Source organism: Zonotrichia albicollis, chromosome 29, assembly GCF_047830755.1.
Source record: "Zonotrichia albicollis isolate bZonAlb1 chromosome 29, bZonAlb1.hap1, whole genome shotgun sequence".
In the NCBI taxonomy this organism is placed as follows: Eukaryota; Metazoa; Chordata; class Aves; order Passeriformes; family Passerellidae; genus Zonotrichia; species Zonotrichia albicollis.
In genome coordinates, this window is record NC_133847.1 from 5,736,923 (window position 1) to 5,759,502 (window position 22,580).

Genomic DNA, 22,580 nt, shown 5'->3' on the forward strand with positions numbered 1-22,580 from the left:
GCCTCTCTCCACCATCGCCAGGCTGAAAGAGGGCTGCAGAAGAAAACAAACCCCAAAGTGTTTGAATCTTCCCATGGATGGTCTGGGGTCACTCACAGATCCACTTCCCCCTGCTCGAGGGACGGAACCTTGCCCCCAGCTATTGATCAGCTCTGCCCCAGCACGCTCAGCTGATGCTCAGTGCAAAGGTTGTAACCAATCCTCTCTGCAGCTCTGCCAGCTGCAGGCAAAAAGGGTTTCAATCCAGGATGTTTAACAACAACACAAAGCAAACAACTCCTGAGACGTCGGGTTTGTCATGGACTTGGATGTAACATTATAATCCTTATCATAAATCAGATCAGAATAAAGCACTGGCAAGCCCTGAAGTTAAAGGACAAGTGACAACCTCTTCTCTACCCCCTTTGGCCCCAAATCAAAAGATCAGCTACAAAACTGTAAAATTAAAAGTAGATTTTATTAAGAGCAAGTGTTATTAAAAGTGAGGTTCTTTTTGCTTCCATCTGATTTTATGATTCATTTCTCCCTTCTAAGCTTTTCTCTGCAGCCAGCAGAGCATAAAATACACTTCAACCAAGAAAACAAAACAGGAAAACATAATTCTCATGTTACCACCTGATTCCAAGGGCTGAGGTTTTACCAAAAAGAGAAGGACTGCCATTAAATAAGTTGTTAACAATGCAGTAGGGTAAGAGGAACAAACTTAGAATTATCTGTGATTGTCAGCTCTTGACTGAGGGTGGTGAGGCCCTAGAATGGAATTCTCAGAGCAGCTGTGGCTGCCCCTGGATCCCTGAAAGTGTCCAAGTGTTGGATGGGATATGGAGCATCCTGGGACAGTGGAAGCTGTCCCTGCTCATGGCAGGGCGTGGAATGATGAGATTTAAAGTCCTTCCAATTCAAACCAGTCTGACATCTTGTCAATCTGTGATTGTCAACAGGTCTGGCCCTAGGGCCTTTCCTCTTCCAGCCCCTGTCCCCTGGGCCAGGAGGGTCCTGTCCCTCCCGGGCGGCTCTCCAGGGAGCTCCACTCCCTGTCGCCACTATTCTACCGACATCTGGCGGCAGCTGCCTTAGGGAAAAGCGACATTTCTTCAGCAGCGCCCTGCGCCCCCTCAGCGGGAACCTCCCTGTGGAGCTGTGTCATCTCTGAGGGGACCCCTGAAACACTGCCCGGGACACGCACCTCAGTCCTCTCCTGAGATCAGCGGGTCTCTGGGAGCTCCAATCAGTCATTGATGATAATCACTGTGGGTCCCGCGCGGCGCTTCTCGGGGTTTGCAGGTTTGTTTTGAGGTCGCCGCGAATGAGGTTGACGTCCCCTCAGTGGCCATGGTGGGAACATGGGCCATCGCTGGGGAAGGACATACATAGCGGGTTTCCGTAGTGTAGCGGTTATCACGTTCGCCTCACACGCGAAAGGTCCCCGGTTCGATCCCGGGCGGAAACACCTGTTTTTCCACCATATCGGAGTGGTTTTTTTTGGTGTCTGTTCATCTTCTTGTTGTTTTGTTTTGGGGGGGAGACCTTAAGTTTTTGGTTTGGTTTTTTCTTTTGATTGTTTTTTTTTTTTCATTCTGAGTTATTTGTTTATTTCCCCGCCGTCTCCTCACCACTCGGGGTCTCCACCGGGAGTCCGGAAGAGAAGTAACCGGCAGCACGCGCCTCCCGGCGGGGCTCAAGTGGACAAAGCGCAGCCGGGCGGGCACTCCGCGTGCCGGTGAATCTCAATTCGGTTCGGATCAGTGAGAAATGGGGGGAAAAAAAATATAATGAGGAAGAACAAAACGAAGTTGCGTTGGCCGGGAATCGAACCCGGGTCAACTGCTTGGAAGGCAGCTATGCTAACCACTATACCACCAACGCTTGCTGACAACCAACTTTCCGGCTTCTCTCAGGAGCATCATCCAGCGGGACCCAACCATTCCCTCGAAACGGCGGGCAAAGCACAAGGAAAGATGAGAATGGTTCCACAGCCGCCCCACGACGGCAATAAATGTTGAATTCGGGGCCCATCTCTGAGGGAGAGAAGGATCTTTTCTCCGTGCTTTTTTTACCCTGTATCAGCCTCAATTCTTTCTGTGCCCACCCTCTCCATGAAGGTATTGCACGGACTGCCCAGGGAGGCGGCAGACTCACCGTCCCTGGAGGAGTTTAAAGACAGACTTAGCTCCACGGTCTGGATGACAAAGTGACTATCGGCCACAGGTTGGACTGGATGACCTCAGAGGGCTTTTCCGACACCTAATGTGCTCGTTTTCTAACAGCTCCCTACTCCCGCACGCATCTCCCCCCCGCTAGAGGCACTGGTTCCTCCCGTGCCGCCCGGGCGCGCTCCCGCCGCCGGCGCGCGCGCGCGCGCTCCCGCCACTTCCGCCGCCGGGTGAGAGGTCGCGCCGTGGCCGCCGCCGCCCCCGCGCCCCCGTTTCCGGGGCTGCCCCGCGCCCGGGCCATGGAGCGGCACTGACGGAGCCGCCGCCGCCCCCTCCCTCCCCCGCCCTCCCTCCCGCGCAGGAGCCGCCCCCACCCCCGCCCGGCACGGGGAGCTCGCCGCGCCCCGCGGTGAGTGAGGAGGGGAGGGGGGGGATGGCGCGGACGGAGGGTCCCGCCCCGGCACGGGCATGGCTGGGTGGGGCCCGCGCCCGTGAGGGGCGGCTGAGGCGGGCAGGGAGCGCTTGCCCGCTCCGTGGGCCGCATCCCCGCTGCCCGGGGCGGGGGGTGCCCGGGGGGTGCGGGGTTTGCCCCTTCCGTGGGTTCTTTCCTCCCCTAGGGATGGCGGCGGCCTCTCCTTGCCCCGGGGGGCGTTTGCTCGCCAGGGTTGGGCCCAGGCCTGGCCCTCGGGGGGTTCGCAGTTCAATCCCCCTCACATGGATGGGGTGATGGGGGGTCCCTGCCCTTGGAGGGGGTCCCGTGTGCCCCCATCTGGGCGCAGGAGGGCGAGGGGCTGCTCGCTGCCCTGCCCGGGAAGGAGCCATGAGGGACACGAGGGGCACAGGATGCTCCATCCCCGGGGATTCCCCCTCTCCGCTGTCCCGAATCCCGGCCTTTCCTCTGCACCAAGGGCAGAGCTCCCGGCGAGAGCTGCAGAGGGACACGGGCTGCTGGCAGCCTTTGCCAGAGCTCATCCCTCGCTGGAGAAATCTCCGCAGCTTTATCCCACCCTCGCTGCTTTAATTTTTGGAGATCTTAAAGCTCCCGGCCACGTTGTAAGGGCTCCTGTAGGTGACTCTGTTCCTGTGTTCTGTTGGCTCTTCCCGAATGATTCACGCTGGTTCCTGATCTCTTTTGTGTGTTTTGCTCAGTTTCTTTTTTTTTTTTCCCTGGTTCGAGATTTTACCGTTCCTTCCCTGTGTGAAATGCGTGATCTGGGCTGGGTGCAATGAGGGTTCAGATGTTCCTCAGAGTCATTAAAATCACAGAGCAGCCGAGCCTGGCAGGACCTGGGGAAGTCTCTGGTCCAGCCCCTGCTCAAGGCAGGGTCAGCTGGGAGATCAGCCCAGGTTACTCAGCATTCCTGAGCATCGCTCTGTGCCTGCATCAAAAACTGCCCTTCAACTGCTGAACGCTGCTGCTTCCTCCCTCTCTGCTCTCCTCTGCAGCAGAGGGGTTTCTTTGTGAGGCTTTGTCCCTCCTGGTCCCCTGTGAGTTTGCTTTTGGTGGAGAAATGGCTGTTTGGGGAGAGCAGGAGCCTCAATAAAGGGCACTGCTGGGTCTTGAGTGTGTCTGTGATTCAGAGCTGAAGACCTTTGTACTTGGGGAGACAGGACAGCAGGGAAGCACCTTGCTGTGCTCCTGGAGAGCAGATGGGTGTGGGGAGCCAGGGTGGCAGCAGGCTGAGGCACAGGGCATTCAGGCTTGGAAGATAAATGTGGGGTTTATGTCCCAGGTGGGACTGTGACCCTCTGGCTGGCTCCTTATGGTGTGTCCTTTGTTTGCCTCTTCCCTCTAAGTGTATGGAGCAGACCTCTGTTTTATCAGTTTTTAGTATGTGATACTTGCAAGAATTCCAGGATTTTGGGAAGGGGATGACAGAAAGGTTCAGTACTCAAGGTTCTCAGATTTTAAGAATTTTCTGGGAAGGAGCAAGACACACCACAGAGTTCACTGGGCCTCATTGTTCAGCTGAAGCCTCTCAGATTTATCAGGGCTGTTCAAACCCAGGCTGTGCTGGCAGAACAGATTTGGACCAAGGAATGAAAGCCAAGGATTTATTTGTGCCTCCCCACTCAGCTGGAAATGTGACCTATGGAAGATGCTTTTACCCAGCAGCTGTATGAAATCTCCTTTCTCCCCTCTTCCTCCCCAGTTTGCTGTCCTGCCCAGCTCTCTGAGTAGTTAATGCAGAAGATAAAGAGGGTTCGTCTGGAAAACGAGACTGCAGGAAGTTGGAGAAGGTATGTCCAGGCCCCCGTGTGGCCTCTGTGTGCTGTGGGACAGAGCAGCCATCACCTCTGCCCTGAGAGGAGCCCCATCTGTCCAGCCAGGATCTGAGAGGCAGGAAGTGACTCAGGACAATAACTTGTTTCACTCACTTCCAATATTGAGCTTTACAGTTTTCCTGGGTTCTGATTTCCTGCCTGTGCTTGGTGTCCCCTCCAGACTAACACCTTGCCCAGAGGTGGCTCACCCACCTCACCTGACAGGGCACCAATGGCATTAAAAGACCCCCAAGGGGCAGCTCCATGTTTTTGGGAGTGGAGAGAGCAGTGTTCCTGCAACAGCTCTGAGTCACCTCAGTCCCTGCCCCGGCGTGGGCCTCTCCAGCAAGGTGGAAATTTGCTGTGTGCCATTGCTGCCTGTCTTATATACAGGTTAATAACTGGTGTCTTGATCCACTCACGTTTGAGTAATGTAATCCCCAAATCTCTCTGAGATAAGTTACTCCATGCACTTATTTACTTACATACATGGTGTTGCCAAACACTGACTATGACTTTTTCCAGAGGTGGCTGTAGTGACAGAGGCAGAAATCTGAGTTTCCTTTTACTCTCTATCATGCCAGAACCTGTTTTAGGAGGTTTTTTTTTCCTTCTAGTAGGAGGTATCCACTAGATACCTCCCTTTGGAATTAGATGATCATTAAGGTTACTTCCAGTTTAAACCATTCTGTGATTTTATGAGGCTCCACCAAGCTGCAGCAGTGCCAGTGGCAATTCCCAACACTCCCACCTCAGTTTGTGTGGTGGCTGCTGTGCTTATCCCACTTCCCCACTCCATTCTGGTGTCGAAATCACCAGGATGAGAACACCAGGGGTTTTTTTTCCCTTCTAGTGGGAGGTATCCCTGCCCATGGCAGGGATTTGGAATTAGATGATCATTAAGGTTGCTTCCACTTCAAAGCATTCTGTGATTTTTGTGAGAATCCACCAAGCTGCAGCAGTGCCAGTGGTAACTCCCAACACTCCCACCTCAGTTTGTGTGGTGGCTGCTGTGCTTATCCCACTTCCCCACTCCATTCTGGTGTCGAAATCACCAGGATGAGAACACCAGGGGTTTTTTTTCCCTTCTAGTGGGAGGTATCCCTGCCCATGGCAGGGATTTGGAATTAGATGATCATTAAGGTTGCTTCCACTTCAAAGCATTCTGTGATTTTTGTGAGAATCCACCAAGCTGCAGCAGTGCCAGTGGTAACTCCCAACACTCCCACCTCAGTTTGTGTGGTGGCTGCTGTGCTTATCCCACTTCCCCACTCCATTCTGGTGTTGAAATCACCAGGATGAGAACGGTGCCAAGCTTAGAGCTGTGCTGTTCACATGAGAAAATCATGGCAGTATATTTTGGAAGGGGCTCCAAGCTCCAGTTCAGCTGAGGACAGGTACCAGTATCACATTTGTGGATTGGTTTTAAAGGTTAAACTTTCACTGTTGAGGAGCCAGCCTGGCTGAGTGAGATGGATTCATCAGCTGGGTAAGAGTTACCCAAGGGCCAGGCTCTGTGAGCTAAAGCCAGAGTATTTAACTGAGTTGACCTGCAGTGGGATGGGGTTGGAGAATTGCTCTCAGTTTATGGATTTTCATGGTCTTTCTGTCATGTGTTTCTGCCAGGCAGCACTTCTGCCTTCAGCTGTGATTTTAGCTGCTGCAGTGGAGAGCCTGGATACAGGCAGAGGCCACAGACACACAGTCTTAAAACATCCCACATCTCTTTTGTGGTTTCACTTGGGCTTCCTGCCTGCCTTTGATTGGAAAATACTCCTCTTTATCCATTTTCAAGCTGTGGATTTACTGCTGGGCAGTAGGTACCAGGAGTACCTGCAGAATTATTTTGGGATCTTGTTCTTGTGTTACTATTGGCACATTTTGTACAATTTTGGGACTTAGGAGTCTGAGGAGATGTTACATTTTCAGCCCTTGCACAAGGCTGATTCTGTTTCCTTGGAGCAAAATTATCCAAGCTAATTTTGTCCAGTAAACTGAAGTTCTTCTGAAATTCTCTGTGACATTCTTTCAGGTACCTCTTGGAGGGACATCCTGCTTCTCAAGTGGGGTGTCAGAAACAGGTTTCCCTAGTCCTCAGCTCATTCCTGCTTTGCAGTGGATGACATCACTGACCTTGGGCAAGTCTGTGGGTGCAAGTCCACCTCACCTCAAATTAACATTTGTGTTAATGTGGAGGTGGTTCTTATCCTCTCCTTCCACACCTGCTCACTTGGAAATCTCTGAGGAATGTGTGCCACGTTTCTCAGGATACAGCCAGGGTCTGCTCCTGCCGCCTTCTCTCTATTAGCAGAACACTTGCACTTTTTTGTCCTGATTTCCCATCTCTCTTACATCATTCCTGGCCTCAGTATCTCCTCAGGTAAGTGAGTGGGTCTGAACCTCTCTCCTCAAGTGATGGGCAGGTTTTCCTTTGGGATAGGAAGAGGATTCCACTTCCATGGTCTCACAGGGCAGGAGTTTATGTGCCTTTATGATAGCTCATAGCTTTGATGACATATCCATCCGAATTCCTGGAGTGGTTTTCCTTTGAGTCAAGCTGCCTGTTGTCTGCACCAGAATCTGCTGCTTGAGCTTCCTTTAACAGCTTATTCCAGAGCCAGCCCTGGGAGAGGGAGTTCTCTGAGGTCAATATCTTCATTTACAGGATTCCATATGGGATGGGAGATGGACTTTTCCTTTCAATGTGTTTAAAATATAATCCCTGAGTGCAGAGAATCCCAGAGATCTGTAGTTTAGGGAGCACCTGCTTGATTTTAAGGCTCAATTCTCTCCCTCTACTCCTCCCTCAGTTTTTTGCCCAGTTCTGAAGGGGAAGCGAGGATGACTGCAGTGGACACGCTCTCAGACAGCTCCGAAGTGGTCGAGATGGAGGATGTGCCTTCCCAATTCCAGGTGCAAAAGCATTCTTGGGATGGGCTGCGTGACATAATTCACAGCAGCAGGAAGTACTCGGGCATGATAGTGAACAAAGCTCCCCATGATTTCCAGTTTGTCCGGAAAACAGAGGAGTCCAGCCCGCACTCTCACCGCCTCTACTACCTGGGTAAGCCTCGTGCCAGCACCAGGGGAACCTGGGGCTCTTCCAAACTCAGCAGGGAAGGGAAGGGGAGGGATGGGAGAGATCTCCCCTGTGAGATTTGGGAACTGAGATTGGCTAACGTGGCTCAGGGCCTGCAGGATCTTCTGCAAAGCCTGGGACTGAGCAGGGACTCCCCGGTCCCAGACAAGCCTCAGACACAGGGATCAGCTGTGACAAGGGGAAGTGTTGGCCAGCAGCACTTCTGTGTGCTTTGTCACGCAGGGGATGGGCCAAGAGAAGGGACTATCTCGTGCCTCTGTAGCTTGGGAGAAGTGGGATTTACTTGCTTCATTAACCAGACTGACTTTCCAAGAAATTTGCTGTCAGTAATGACTAATTACATGTTGCAACATATTAATGGCAGGGTGGTGTGTCTCCTGCTGTATTAGGTAACATGAAGGTAGGATGCTTTCAAGAGCAGGGAAGAAAATTGAGGTGGGAATGAGCTGTTCCTGGCATTTGCAGGGAAATATCCCTTTCCTTCAGTGGGACTGAAGCAGAATTCTGTGTTGTACAGGTCCCTTGTTACAGATGGAGCCACGATGTAATTAGTGACAGAGTTGTTGGATTTTAGTAACTGCTGGATCATTTTGTGGCTGGTAACATGGGAAACTTTATAGACTATAAAGAGTTTGTTGTGCTTTGGGGCATGAGCTGATCATTACTGGGCCAGTACAAAAATTGCCTGATGTGCAACTCTGTGCAGTTACTGCTGCCCTGAAGTGACCCTGCTGTTCTTCCTTCTTTTTCCAGGTTTTGAGTGGAGGTCACTGTAGGATGCTGGATTTGAGGGACTGATTTGTGTTGTCACTAGGCAGCTCCTGTGTGCCAGTGACTTGATTTGTGTAGTTCTCATAAATTCTTGGGACACAAGTCTCTGAAGGGCAGGATACAGAACTGGCATATTTTTCTTGTCGAGTCTGAGCAGTGAGGCTTGATTTAAAGCTTGAATGTATTTCCAGTTCACTTTCATACTGGTTTTGATCTAGATGATTAAAGAACTAAGTGGCTAATTTAAAATTTTTTTTAATGTTCTGTTGTATGAAATGGCAACCAAACCAGCTACTGGGTGGTTGGTGTTCTGCCAGGGTGTGACTGTTCAGGAGCCAGAACCAGGAATGAGGATACACAAGTGCCTTTTCAGTGTTTCCTTCCTTAAGGAATTGTACAGGGCTCAGAGCAGATTAATCCCTCAGTTAAGATCAGCATCAGCCAGGTAATCCCAGGGTACCTCTGCTCAGATGTCCCTAATAAAGGGGAAATGCTGATTTAAATGCTGATTCTTTTCCATAATAAATGGACACTCCCAGGGATGGGGCAGCCACAGCTTCTCTGGGCAGCCTGTAAGTTCACAAGTGTTTAACTCAGTGTGCTGTTACTGCCCCAGCATGAAATAACATTTTAAAGTGTTTAAATAAAACTGAGCAGTGGATGGAGAGTCCTGATGAACTTTGCTGTAGGGTTGAATATTTCATTTGGAAGCAAAGTAAACTGTCTTCTGGGGAGGAAGGCAATATTTTCCTTGTAAATGCCAATTGATTGTAGTCAGCCTGAGGTCATTGGGGAAAGTTTTAACATAAGGGGAAGGGAAGTCCAGGTCACATTTGCCTCAAATGTGTGTCCAGTCATTTGTTCCTCTCTGCAGTTTCCTGCATGGCCATCCTCAATCGTTCCTGGGCCATCCCCACAGAGTTTTGTGTTGTATTGTGGCAGATGCTGCTTATGTTAAACACCACATGCTCAGCACTTTGGTGTTCCTGGATCTCTGAGGATTACATCTTCGCATATTGCTCTGCTTCCTGAGCACTTATTAATATTTCAGTTTTAATTTGAAGTAACTACTGCTGGGTCAGCCAGCTCAGAAATCTCTCTGTTCTGCCCAGAACATGTGCAGAGTGGGCAGCATCAAGGCACAGATCCCTGTGTGAATTTCTGATCCAGGGAGTCTCTGCAGCATAAGTAGAGGGCAAGTTCATGGTCTTTGTTTTGGTGGAAGCTGTCAAAATCACAAGTCAGGATATTTGATGGTTGTTTTGGAAGTTGGATTAAGGCCAGGAGCTCATTTGATAACTGCAGTCAAAGGCTTATGTAAAATGACAAGGTCTTTTGACTCTGTAGGAAACTGTTTCACATTTGAATGGGCTCTCTGGAGCTTCCAGGCTTTTCCTTCCCCCCTTGCAAGCTGCTGCCTTGGCCTGAATCAGGTCCCTGTAGCAAATTTCTGTATGAGAAGTGTGAGAGTAATGTTGAGTCACCCATTCAGGGAGTGGTGCTCTTAGAGTGGAGCTGGAGCATGGGAGGACAGGCACAGAGGGGAAAGTTGGACCTAAAACATTCTGGAGAGGTGGAGTTTGTTAAATCTTGCTTAGGAAAATTCCGAACAAATCAAAGTCTAAGATGTTGTTCTGGGATTGATCTGGGAGCTGCTTGGGAAGGAATGTGGGTAAAGGTCCCTGGGCAGCCCCAGCCCCTGTTTCCAGACTTGTGTTTGAATTTGCTCTTTGTCCTGGCTAATTCATCTTGAGTAGGATGATGCTTTTGTCCTCCTGACAGGAATGCCATATGGTAGCAGAGAGAATTCCCTTCTTTACTCAGAGATTCCCAAAAAGGTACGGAAGGAGGCCTTGCTGCTCTTGTCCTGGAAACAAATGCTGGATCACTTTCAGGTAAGCCAGAGTGGGGAGAGCCTGGGGAAACTGGGTGATGCTGTGGTGGGGACATGTGTGTGGTGTCTGTCATCCTTCCTGCTTTTAAAATGTTGAGTTTGAATTGCTGCTTCTGCCTTAGACTGTTGTGAGTGCACCAGGAAGGGAGGGAACTTTCCCCTCCCTGTTTCAGTATCTTCGTGTCCTTTGTCACTGGCAGCATTGCAGGGTGTTGGTCCTTTCAGCCCTACTTAAAAGGTTCCTGGTGGAACAGAATTTATCTGCCTTGACCCCATTTGGGCTTCGAGTTCTCTCCAGGGTAATTCAAGATCCCGGAAGAACTTTTGTTTGCAGTGTCTGACATGGAAACTGTTTGTGAAGGCTGCAGATAACGTCATTAAGTTAATTGGTTACATCTGATTTGCATAAGCAGAGCAAGCGCAGCTGTTCTCACTGCATGCTGAGGTGCCAACTGTAGAACTGAGAGATTCACAGCTCAGCCCTCCTGTAGAGGGGAATTTGGGGGGTTTGGCCTCCTGGACCCCACAGCTGCAGCCTGGAGTGCAGGAATTGGGCACCTGTACCCTGACAGTGCTGCCTGTTTGAGCTGGGAGGCTCAGAGCACTCCTGTGAATGTTCCTCTCCTTGCAGATCCTTTCAGATATTCCTTTCCTTCACTTCTAGGCAACCCCTCACCACGGGATGTACTCCAGAGAGGAGGAGCTCTTGAGGGAGCGCAAGAGACTGGGAGTCTTTGGGATAACATCCTATGATTTCCACAGTGAGAGTGGCCTGTTCCTCTTCCAGGCCAGCAACAGCCTCTTCCATTGTCGAGATGGGGGCAAGAATGGCTTCATGGTGAGTCTGCCAGGGATTGATTTCATGGGCTCACCTCAAAGGGGTGGATTGGAGATGGCTGCACGTGGAATCCCAGGCTGGATTGGGATGGAAGGGACCTTAAAGCCCATCCCAGTGTCACCTCCTGCCATGGGCAGGGACATCTTCCACTATCCCAGGGTGCTCCAAGCCCAATCCAACCTGGCCTTGGACATTGCCAGGGATCCAGGAGCAGCCCCAGCTGCTCTGGGCACCCTGTGCCAGGGCCTGCCCACCCTTACAGGAGTTTCTCCTGGAAGAACTTTTTCTCCTGGAAGAACTTCATGCATGCAAGGGGCTCTAAGGTCTTCTCCAGTGTACATTCCCAGCTCTCCCAGCCTGGCTCCAGAGGGGCTCTAGCCCTTGGAGATTCCCTGTGGCTCCTCTGGACTTGCTCTAGCAGGTCCACATTTTCCACATGTTCATCCCTTTGGTTGTGGTGGCTGCTCTTGTGTCCTGCCAGGGCCACATTTGCCATCATCCCCTGGCTGGGCTGTGTCTCTTTCAGGCTTTTTCTCTGCAGAGCTGGGAGCTGATGTGGCACCCACATCAGCTCTGTGTGTGTCTCTTGCCACAGGTGTCTCCAATGAAGCCTCTGGAGATCAAGACCCAGTGCACGGGGCCACGGATGGATCCCAAAATCTGCCCTGCTGACCCAGCCTTCTTCTCCTTCATTAACAACAACGACCTGTGGGTGGCAAACATCGAGACGGGCGAGGAGAGGCGGCTGACGTACTGCCACAAAGGTGTGGGCTCCCTCCACCCCTGAGGGAATTCCCTGGGGAATCTCTGCAATACCCACCTTCCTGGCTTATTTCTTACAAGTGCATTTGTCTTTTGGGTCAGCATTTTTCAAGGAGGTGTAAATGCAAATTGCAAATGCTGTCTGGTCTTTGTTCCTCTCCAGGCTTATCCAATGTTCTGGATGACCCCAAGTCTGCTGGTGTAGCCACTTTTGTCATTCAGGAGGAGTTTGATCGGTTCACGGGCTATTGGTGGTGTCCCACAGCTTCCACAGAAGGTCAGTCACTGTTCTGCTCATCAAATCCTGGCATGTGACTGCTGCCTCTGGCTAGGAATGAGGTTCTGAGCATGATTTTCATGGAGAGATCACCTGAAGGAACAAAGCACTGAGGGGATTACAATTGTGCAGTGTTTGCAGGTGGTCACTGAGAGCTGGGGCTGTACAGGTGTTCCCTCTGCACCAGTGCTGCAGGCAAGGCAGAAACAGCAGGAAATGCTGTTGTAAACATTCCTGCTCTCTGTCCCAGGTTCAGAGGATTTGAAAACACTGCGGATCCTGTATGAGGAAGTTGATGAGTCAGAGGTGGAGATAATTCATGTTCCTTCACCTGCCTTGGAGGAGAGAAAAACAGATTCCTATCGGTACCCCAGGACAGGTGGGTGAAACACGTGGGGCTGCTGAGGCAGCTCTGGACTCCTGCTGGAATCAGCACTGGAATTGGGGCTATAAACTCTGCATCATTAATCTGGGCACATACTGGGATGTAGAAACAGGTTGTAAAAGTTGAGACCTAATTGACTCTCTCTGATCCCAAAATCTGCTGCAAGAAAGGCTGAAGTTTAAATCCCAGCCCTAAATGAAAAGATTGCTGAGAAAGTGGAATATATCTGGTGGTAAATTGTGGAATACATTCTGAATCCCATCTTTCCTCTCCTTCCTGGGAACATGCACAGCCAGCAAGGGAAGGCAAAGCAAACTGTTCCCATTCCCAGAATGACTCTGGTGTTTGCTCACATACATATTTGATATTTGTAAATTCACACAGAGCCATTTCAGTAGGACCAGGGGCAGGTCTCCTTTAGAAGCTGTGTTTTGTGTTACCACAGAATGTTCAGCTTGATCATCTTGGTGTTTTTTCACTTCTTCTCTGCAGGCAGCAAAAACCCCAAGATTACATTGAAACTGGCAGAATTTAAAACAGACAGCAAGGGTAAGGTAAGTGATAACTCAGAAAGGGACATTGCACTGGAGGGTTTTGAAGCTCCCTAGAATTAAAACAAGGTCACAAAGAAATCCTAAATAGTGTTAGTCTGGGTTTTTTTACTCTCTTGTGATATCTGAATCTCTAATGTGTTTATCCAAGAAACAGATAGACTTGAAAATACTGACAGGAATCATTTTGGGGGAGATTCAGCTGGGAATGTGGAGGGAAGGGGGAATTGGGGCTTGCCTGGTGCACCATGGCAGAGACAGGAGGGCTGGAGCCAGGTCTGATCTGGGGCTTCAGTCCCTGCCTGTGTCCTTTCCTGTGGCTCAGTGCCAGAATCATTTTGCTTTGAAGTTGTTTTTCCCTTCTCTTCCTGCTCTTTATAGCAAGGCTGGCTTCTCCTGGCCTGACCCTTGCTGATGCCAGTAGCTAACCTTGTGCTGCCATCTCCCTGAGCTTCCCTGGGAGAAGGGGATGAGCTCTGGTGCTCTGATTTGATGTTGGGCCTTGGTTTTGCTGCAGATTGTGTGTGCTCAGGACAAAGAGCTGGTGCAACCCTTTGCTGCCCTGTTTCCCACTGTGGAGTACATTGCCCGTGCTGGATGGACCCGGGATGGCAAATAGTAAGTTCATTTTCCTCCCAAAATAACTTTCCCAAGGGCTCCTCTGGTTGCAGACCCTTGACATGATTCTGCTGTGTTCATGACCTGGTTTTAAAGCCCTGAGTGCCAGAAATGGCACATGAATATTTGGCTTCTTCAGTGCTGTAACATCCTAAAAGTAGGAACGAAGCAGAGCAGAGTGACAGGCTGTGGGGTTTGTCACAACCAGAGTTAAATGTCATTGATACAGTAAGTGGGAATTCAAGTGGGGAATTCTTTGGAGCTGAAGATGTTTAACACAGGTACAGGGTGTTTCCTGCTGAAAATGGGGGTGTTCTGTGGGCAGTTTATCTTTGTTCATTGGCACAGTTTGGACTGAGTCACAGAACAGGGTCTGTGGTGCCACATCCTTCATGCAGCATGGCCAAAGAGAAGGATTGCTCTGGGGCTGGCTATGGCTCCAAATGGGACACACAATCTTGCCTGAAGAGTTACAGAATTCACCCCAATCTGATTGAAATTTTAAAGTTCTTAATTTTCCCCCTCCCAAGCTTGGCTGTTAACTGGTGTGTGTGCAGATTAAGTTAAGGTGACTTGGCTGTCTTTGAAGGTGGCATTCTGTAACTCATCATTAATTTTCTGCTCTGGAAAGGAAATTTAGAGAGCTTTCCAGCAGGTAATCCCAGAGGTGATTGTGATGTTCTGCACCAGAGCTTATCTAAATGTGCTGAATATCTCAGTTCCTGAAATCCTGCGGTGCTGGGGGAGAGCTGGCTCTTTTCAAATCTGTCTTTCGTGATGAAACTCCCCTGGATGCACTCACAGGCCTTGGGGTGGCTGTGCTTTGCCATCTGTCATGCTGAGAGCTGCAGTGCAGCACCACTTCCAGGGACTCTCCTTGGAGGGGAGCAGGGCTGGGACTGAAGCAGCTCCTTCCCCTGGCACCCGTGTTGGGTCTGTGCCTCTCCCTGGCACAGCACGAGGAGGAGGCTGCAGACAGAGCTCTGCGAGGAGAGCTGGAGCACAAACAGCGCTTCCTGGTGGAGGGGTGTCCAAGGAGGAGCTCCATTCTCCTCCTTAGCAGGGCTCCCTTGGAACAGGCACTGGCAGAGCTGTCAGACATCTCGCCTGAGCGATACCCCTGTGAAATACCAGAGCTGTCTGGCAGTACGTGTGTGTTGGCACAGCTTCCAGGGGATTAGAAAGCAGCAGTGATGAGAAAAGCTTTGCATTCAGATGCCCAAATCCTTTCTGGCAGCGGGGGGAAGAAAGGGATGCATGTTCTGAGTGTTGGAAAGGGACCTCTGTTCTGTGGTGCTGACATTCACCTCCGACTTCTTTCCCCAGTGCCTGGGCTATGTTCCTAGACAGACCTCAGCAGAGGCTCCAGCTAGTCCTTCTGCCTCCAGCACTCTTTATTCCAGTCCCAGAAAATGAGGAGCAGCGTGCTGAATTTGCCAAAACTGTGCCAGAAAATGTCCAGCCATTTGTGATCTATGAAGAAACCACTGATGTGTGGATAAATGTAAGAGGCTCAGGGCTGGGAGGAGAACACAGGCTTCCTTCCTCCCTCCCCTCAGTTAACCATTCTCATGTTGATTGGTGTCCAGTTAAATCCTTGCTATGGCAGCTTTGCTACTCAGACCCAAATTTGGTGTTGAATAAATCCCTGACAGGTTTCTCATCTTGTGTGGCAGGTTCATGACATCTTCTATCCTTTCATCCAGCCGGAGGGGGAGGAGGAAGAGCTCTGCTTTATCCGAGCCAACGAGTGCAAAACAGGGTTCTGCCACCTGTACAGGGTGACAGCAATCCTGAAGCCAGGCAGCCACGACTGGGTGCAGCCCTGTGTCCACAGTGAGGGTAAGGGCTGCAGCCCTGGCAGCTGCCCCTCCCTTGGCCTTTGGGGAGGGCAGTGATTGATGCTCGTGGTCTCTCTTGTAGATGATTTCAAATGTCCCATCAAGGAGGAAGTTGCCCTGACTGGTGGGGAATGGGAGGTGCTGGCAAGGCATGGATCCAAGGTAGGGGTTATTTTTATTCTCTTGCAATGCTCAGCTCTGCTTTGTCTGCCCCCAGTCCTGGCCTGAGTCCTCCCTTACGCCTGGGACCTGCTAGAACTGCTTAAGCTTCATTTTGTTGCTGTTTTTATTGCTGCCTCTGCTTTCCCCAGAAGTGCTGTAGGCCAGTGCACATGGAGCTGATTGCCTTCTTAATCAGACTTCAGATTGCTCCTTAGGTAAATCCCAGGAGTGGGTCAGGCCATAAAAAAGGACACAAGTCTGAGGTTTAAGAGCAACAAAGAACCATTTTGTGGAGAAGCTGGGGATTGCTGCCTTTGCTGAGGCATTTTAACTCCAATGAGTTCTTGCAATGTGGAAATGTGTCCTGGCACTCAGAGTGAACTCTTGGTCTCCAGCTGATCCCTCAACAGAGCCTTTAGGAACAAGGCAGCTGGGGAATATAAAGCAATTTAGAATATGGAGAAGCTGTGTCTGTTGTCGCTTGCAGAACAGCCAGAAATGAATTTTTATTAATCTTGTAGAAACCCAGTTTCATTTTTGCTTCAGGAATTAACTCCGAGCCTGATCTTTAACACTCCCAGGTGATTCTGTCAAAATAAAGACCTTGGCTGTTCATTTCCAATTAATCTGGATTTTCACTTCTCGCTTTTTAAAAGACCAACAGCTCCAAGCTTTTGGTTTCTGCTGCTTTTCCTCAATCTGCAATTAACCTGCTGTCCCTCCCCATGTGGATTCTCACTGTACATGCTGTTGATTTTGGCCACAGCTCTTCCCTGCATGTGTTATGGCTAAAATTGTGTTAGCAGCAATTATTTTGATGCATTTGTTGCTCCACAGGGCTCTGCCTGGTTTTCCTGGCCAATTGAGTTGGATGTTTTTCCCTTTGCTGTTCACAGGGGTCTTCAAACTGTGGGTTAGCCAGAAATAGCATTTGGAAACTGTAAGGTGGAAAAACAGTTCAGTTACTGTTGCTGGATCAATGCAGGATTTAAAAGCTGTCGCCTCTGTTCCTGCCTGACTGGGTGGTTTTTAGAAACAGCTTTATCTGGACAGTAAAACCTATTTTAATGTGTCTCAAAGTTTGGTGCTGAGAGCTGTTAGACTGGTCCTCCCACGAATGGGAATTCATTACCATGATGGCTGGAAAAAAGGGACCTGTACCTTTATAATCCAGCCATGCTGGCTGTGGCCAGGTGAGGGTTGGGCTCTTCTGCCAAACAAGGGACAGGAGCAGAGGAAACAGCCTCACACTGCTCCAGGGGGATTTAGGCTGGAGATGGGGGAAATGGCTGCGCTGGAAAGGTGATCAGACACTGGGACAGGCTGTCCAGGACAAAATCACCAACCCTGGAAATGTTCAACAGGGTGTGGATGTGGCCCATGGGGATGTGGGTTAGTGGTGAACACGGTGCTACTGGGTTCATGCTTGATCTTGGAGGGGTTTTTCCATTTTCTAGATGATTCCATGGTTCTGTAAGATGCCATATAAGCACAGAACGTTCTTTGTTAAGAGGATGGCTTCCTGTTAACCTGCAGGGAGCAAAGCCCAGATTATTATGCCCATTAATAAGCAAATGTTTTGAGACTTTAACAAAAGGGCTGAGGAGCTGCTGTCTGTCACTGCATTATGTTGTGTGCTTGCTCTCTGGCCCCTCAACCCCCTGCCCTGAGCAGCCCTGCCATGGTCTGTGTGTGTTGTGGGCTGGCAGAGGAGCAGAGCTTGTCCCTGCCTGTCCCTGAGGGCTCTCTCCTGGCACAGATCTGGGTCAATGAGGCCACCAAGCTGGTGTATTTCCAAGGCACCAAGGATACCCCGCTGGAGCACCACCTCTACGTGGTCAGCTACGAGTCTCCCGGGGAGATCATGCGCCTCACCACTCCAGGCTTCTCCCACAGCTGCTCCATGAGCCAGGTTTGTTCTTCCTTGGATTGATTCCTGACTGCCAGGGATCCTGACTGGGAATGGCAATGACTGGTGGCCAGTAATGAGTCCTGAGTGCTGCTCAAGACGAGGGCAGTGCAGCACCCCATGCCCTGACTGTGCTGTGTTCCCTGGCAGAACTTTGACATGTTCATCAGCCACTACAGCAGCGTGAGCACTCCTCCCTGTGTGCACATCTACAAGCTCAGCGGCCCTGACGATGACCCTCTCCACAAGCAGCCCAAGTTTTGGGCCAGCATGATGGAGGCAGCCAGTAAGTCCTGGGGAGGGGGCAGTGAGAACTCCCAGGAGTGATGGGAAGGGAAGGGGTCTGGGTACCTTCACTCTGAGGGAAAGTGAATCGTGTTGTGAGGGAAATACTTCTCACTTGACCAGAAAATGTTCTGTGGGTTTTGATGTGTTTCAAATGTCCTGCTCTGGAATGTCCAGAGTTGTGGGTGTGGTTTTGCTGTGGAATCACTGAATTATATAGATGAGAATGTACATTAAAGTCCATCCTATTCTCATGTCCTGCCAAGGACAGAGACATCTTCCACTAGTCCAGGTTGCTCCAAGCCCTGTTCAACCTGGCCTTGAACACTCAAGGTGCTTTTAATTTGTGATTTCTCTGAAGAGGGAAGGGACAAGTACCTGGGATACAGTGGCTGCTCCATTCTGTACTGCAGATTTTAAAGGTTTAGGTGCAGCTCACAGCAGCACCTGAACCCCTGCTGCAAACACATTGTCCCATCCCTGTTGTTGGGCACAGTGCCCATTGGAGAGCTCCCACCTGGTGAGGTTTTCCTGTGGAATCCCCTCCCTGTGCAGGCAGATGGAGGCTGTGCTTCCCAGAGAGGGTCTTTGCTAAGCCTTGGCATGGTTTGGTGTGGAAGGAGCCCTGCTCAGGGTCACCTTTGGACAGGGCTGGCTCAGGGGGTGGGAGCAGAGCCTGCTCAGCCCCTCAGCACTGTGTGTGCCCCTCCTGCTGCAGGCTGTCCCCCAGACTACGTCCCCCCGGAGATCTTCCACTTCCGCACGCAGTCGGACGTGGAGCTCTACGGAATGGTCTACAAACCCCACGATGTCCAGCCTGGCAAGAAACATCCCACGGTGCTCTTTGTCTATGGAGGCCCTCAGGTAAAAAGCCAGGGGAATGCTGGGGTCAGGGCTGGGGCTGCTGCCCAGGGCAGAGCTCTGTCAGTCACACAGCAAGACTTGCACTTTGGGTAGCAATGAACACTGTCATGGAATCATGAAATCATGGAATGGTTTGGGTTGAACCGACCTTAAAGCCCATCCAGTCCCACCTGTGCCATGGGCAGGGACACCTTCCACTGTCTTAGGTTGTTCAGAGATCCAGCCTGGCCTCAAACGCATCCAGGGATGGGGCAGCCACAGCTTCTCTGGGCACCCTGTGCCAGGGCTTCACCACCATTACAGCAAAAACTTCCTCATAATATCTAATCTAAACCGACTCTTTTTGTCCTTGTGTTTGACCTCTGCTTCAAACCTCAGATGACTTTTCCAGCATGTGGTTTGATTTCTATGGCTCTGATAGCTCAATGAGTGGCTGCTGTCCAGCTCAGGATCCTCCACTGACACAGGAAGGCACTGGAAGGCAGCTGCTGAGCTCTGAAACTCTTCCTCCCTCCTTGTGCAGGTGCAGCTGGTGAACAACTCCTTCAAAGGCATCAAGTACCTGCGGCTGAACACGTTGGCATCCCTGGGCTATGCTGTGGTGGTGATTGATGGGAGGGGATCGTGCCAGCGAGGCCTCAAATTTGAAGGAGCCCTGAAAAACCAAATGGTAACGTCCTCCTTGTGCTGGGGAATCTCTGGTTGTCCTTCCTAAGGGTGGTGGCTGCTCATTGCCTGTGTGGGTGTTTCTGTCTCAAGTTTCTACATTTATCAAGTCCACTAACATGAGCCTCCTTTTTGCCTTTTAGGGTCAGGTGGAGATAGAGGACCAGGTGGAAGGTTTACATTATGTAGCAGAAAAATACGGGTTCATCGACTTGAGCCGGGTCGCCATCCACGGCTGGTCCTATGGGGGCTTTCTGTCCCTCATGGGGCTCATCTGTAAACCCAACGTCTTCAAGGTGAGCCTGCACCTTTGGGACACTTCATTCTCACAGCTTCTGTCCCTCTTGGCAGCTGGAATTGGCATTTTGGTTTATTTGTGGTGGAAATGTCCCCCTGTCCTGCCAGCCTGGAGCTCCCGACTCCAGTCCTGTGTCCTGCTGCAGCTCATCCCTGGCTGGGGCTGGAGGAGGATGGCTCTGGGATGGGCTTGGTCTGCCATACAGGGAGATACTGATGTGCTGTTCCCCATCCCAAGTGCCCAGCACAGTTTCTGGATCATTCTCAACCCCTCCTTGCAGAGGGGAGCCCTTTAGTGCTGATGTGCAGGAATTTTCCCCACTGTGACCACAAGAGGAACAGCAGGAGGAGGAATCTGGGTTGTGAGTGGGATTGCTGAAGGAGAATCCTGATCTCAGTGACAGAACAGCCCAGAGCCTTTCTGCTGCCTCTCCAGGAAAGCAGGGGACACTTGGGCTGTTGAGCAGGTGCTAATGGAGGCTTGGTGGCACCTCTCTGTTTGACAGATTGCCATAGCAGGTGCCCCTGTCACCGTGTGGATGGCCTACGACACCGGCTACACCGAGCGCTACATGGACGTCCCCGAGAACAACCAGCAGGGCTACGAGGCTGGCTCGGTGGCACTGCACGTGGAAAAGCTTCCCAATGAGTGAGTACCCACCCCAGAGCTGCTCCTGGAGCTCTGCTCAGTGCCACAGGAATGGAAATGGAGGGGTTCTGATCTGCTTTAACCTGGCAGCAGCTGGGCCACAGCACCCCCAGCCCCCCTGGCAAGGAGGGCTTGAGGCCCACGGCCATGGCCTGGCACTGCTCTTGCTTGGGTTTGGCTTGTCCAGCTGGAAGCTCTCTGCTCAAACCCTCTGCAGTGCTTTTATCTGGTGCCTCATTGTGTTTTCCATCTGGTTTCTCATCCTGTTTCTCTCCTTATCTCTCACTCCGTGTTCAGGCCAAATCGTTTGCTGATCCTCCATGGCTTTTTGGATGAAAATGTGCACTTTTTTCACACCAACTTCCTGGTATCGCAGCTAATCCGGGCTGGAAAACCTTACCAGCTGCAGGTAGGAGGGGCAGGAGTGGGGAGGGAAGGTCCCATCGATTTGGAGGAAGTTCCCTGCTGTGTGTTCTGGGCATGGGAGGGGATGGAGGCAGATCCCCACATGCTGTGTGATGCTGGTGCCAGTGAACACCTCGCTGGGCTCAGAGGAGGCCGGGAGGTGGCACTGTGGCTGTTCCACAGCTGCCAGATGTGCCATGTGCAGGCAGAGCTGCTGCCCCGGGGCCTGGAACTTTCCTCCTCCATGAGCTGCTGTGTCCCACTTGGCAGGGGAGGCTGCAGTGAGGGAGGGGGTGCTCCAGACCTTCCCTGGCATTATTTATCCTGATGGAGACGGGATGGGGGGAGCAGGGCTGAGGGGAGGGAGCTCTGTGCCTGCTGAGTGACCAATGCCCCCTGTCTGCCCTGGCACAGATCTACCCCAACGAGAGACACAGTATTCGGTGCCCTGAGTCAGGAGAGCACTACGAAATCACGCTGCTGCACTTTCTACAAGAATACCTCTGAGAGCACGAGCCTCTGCAAACTGGACACTGACAGCTCACCTGCCCCGTGCCCTCCCGCTCCCCGGCAGCGTCCAACCCAGAGCACAAGGGGCTGAGTGCCCACGTCGGGCTGGGGATACCCCCAGGCCAGGGGGAAAAGCTGGAGGGCACCTTCCCTTTGGACAGTGCCACCTTCTCTCACTTTCCAAGCTGGAGGTCTGCTCCTGCTCGGCTGCTCGTCCTCCTCCTCTCCTCCAGCCTGGCTGTTCAATGCTTTTTTTGCTGCTACTCCCTCTCTCCTGGGAATCAATGGACAGTGGTCTGTGTCCCGAGGCTGAGGTTTGTGTCCATCTCTCTCTCCCCAATCCTTTTCCTCTTCCACTGCACCTGTGCAGTTCCCAAACTCTCACCTGCAAGAACTCAGTGCCTGTGTTGGAAACGGAAGAGCCGAATCAGAAGCTGCCTTAAGCCAGGAGTGCGAGGGAAGAGAACTACCTACTGCTCACCTGGGGATCTGCTCTGTGTCCTGGCCCTGCTGCCACACTGGAGCCCTGGGAGCTGAAGAGAGGTCTACAGAAGCATGCAACACTAGTCTTTTCTTTTTTATATCTGTCTATTTTCAAGTTTCAATTTGCAGAGCAGATGGAGGAAGTGGCCGGGGCCGGTAACGGCGCCCTCTGATCCTTCCTCTCATGGCCGCTCTCACTCAGAGTTGTGCCAACAGGTAGCACAGGCAGCTGGCTACAGCCAGAGCCTCTCTCCAGAGCTCACAGCAGCATTTGGGTTTTTGCAACACAAGATGGATGATATTTATGCAAATCCTCCCTCCCTCCGTTCTCTGTGCCGCCTCCTTGTCCCCTTGTCCTTCCCTGAGCTTTCCAATGTGCACTGAAATTGGCTGTGCTTCAGTTCTCTGCGGGTCAGTGACTGGTCCCCCTGCCCTGCCCGTCTACTCAGCAACGCTCTCTCCTGGTTTTTATTTACCTGGGCAACAGGAACTGCAGTTCTGGGGAGGGGGATTGAGCAATCACACCTCAGGGGAGCACATCCCCCCCTCAAGCCAAGGGTTCTGCCAGGGGCAAAACGAAAACACAAAACCCACCCAAATGAACCACGTTGACTTGCCCTGGAGTATTTTAAGTGCGTATTATGAAAAGAAAATATTTTTATGGATTCTTATTCTTTTATAATTATGAGTGTAAGATGTAGCGACTCATTAAAATATTGGAAAGAGACGTGGTGGCTGCTTTGGGGGGCAGGAGGAAGCAGCAGCTGCTGCCACAGCCAGAGCAGCTCTGCTGCAAGCCAAGTGCTCTGTTCTTTCTGTGCCGAGCAGTGGAGAGAATATTAAATCCCTGATGTTCCTCGGGGGAAGCACGATCCAAGCAACTGAGGGTTGGGAA

At 51.3% G+C, this 22,580-nt stretch overlaps 1 protein-coding gene and 2 non-coding genes across 3 annotated transcripts; 2 read left to right on the forward strand and 1 right to left on the reverse strand.

Moving 5' to 3' along the window:
- The first annotated feature begins 1,377 nt into the window (after window positions 1-1,377).
- On the forward strand, window positions 1,378-1,450 carry TRNAV-CAC (transfer RNA valine (anticodon CAC)). The gene has a single exon. It is a non-coding gene; the product is annotated as a tRNA-Val (tRNA).
- Window positions 1,451-1,794: 344 nt separating this feature from the next.
- TRNAG-UCC (transfer RNA glycine (anticodon UCC)) lies at window positions 1,795-1,866 on the reverse strand. The gene has a single exon. It is a non-coding gene; the product is annotated as a tRNA-Gly (tRNA).
- Window positions 1,867-2,366: 500 nt separating this feature from the next.
- On the forward strand, window positions 2,367-22,410 carry DPP9 (dipeptidyl peptidase 9). Its single transcript, XM_005495214.4, has 21 exons — window positions 2,367-2,562; window positions 4,307-4,394; window positions 7,229-7,482; window positions 10,072-10,184; window positions 10,848-11,021; window positions 11,617-11,785; window positions 11,947-12,060; window positions 12,311-12,439; window positions 12,938-12,999; window positions 13,514-13,614; window positions 14,941-15,118; window positions 15,291-15,456; window positions 15,538-15,617; window positions 17,377-17,529; window positions 17,677-17,812; window positions 18,530-18,675; window positions 19,199-19,345; window positions 19,485-19,637; window positions 20,145-20,287; window positions 20,585-20,696; window positions 21,107-22,410. Exons 2-21 carry the CDS (start codon window positions 4,339-4,341, stop codon window positions 21,197-21,199), a joined length of 2,679 nt encoding a protein of 892 aa, XP_005495271.1. The 5' UTR covers window positions 2,367-2,562; window positions 4,307-4,338; the 3' UTR covers window positions 21,200-22,410.
- Window positions 22,411-22,580: the final 170 nt, after the last annotated feature.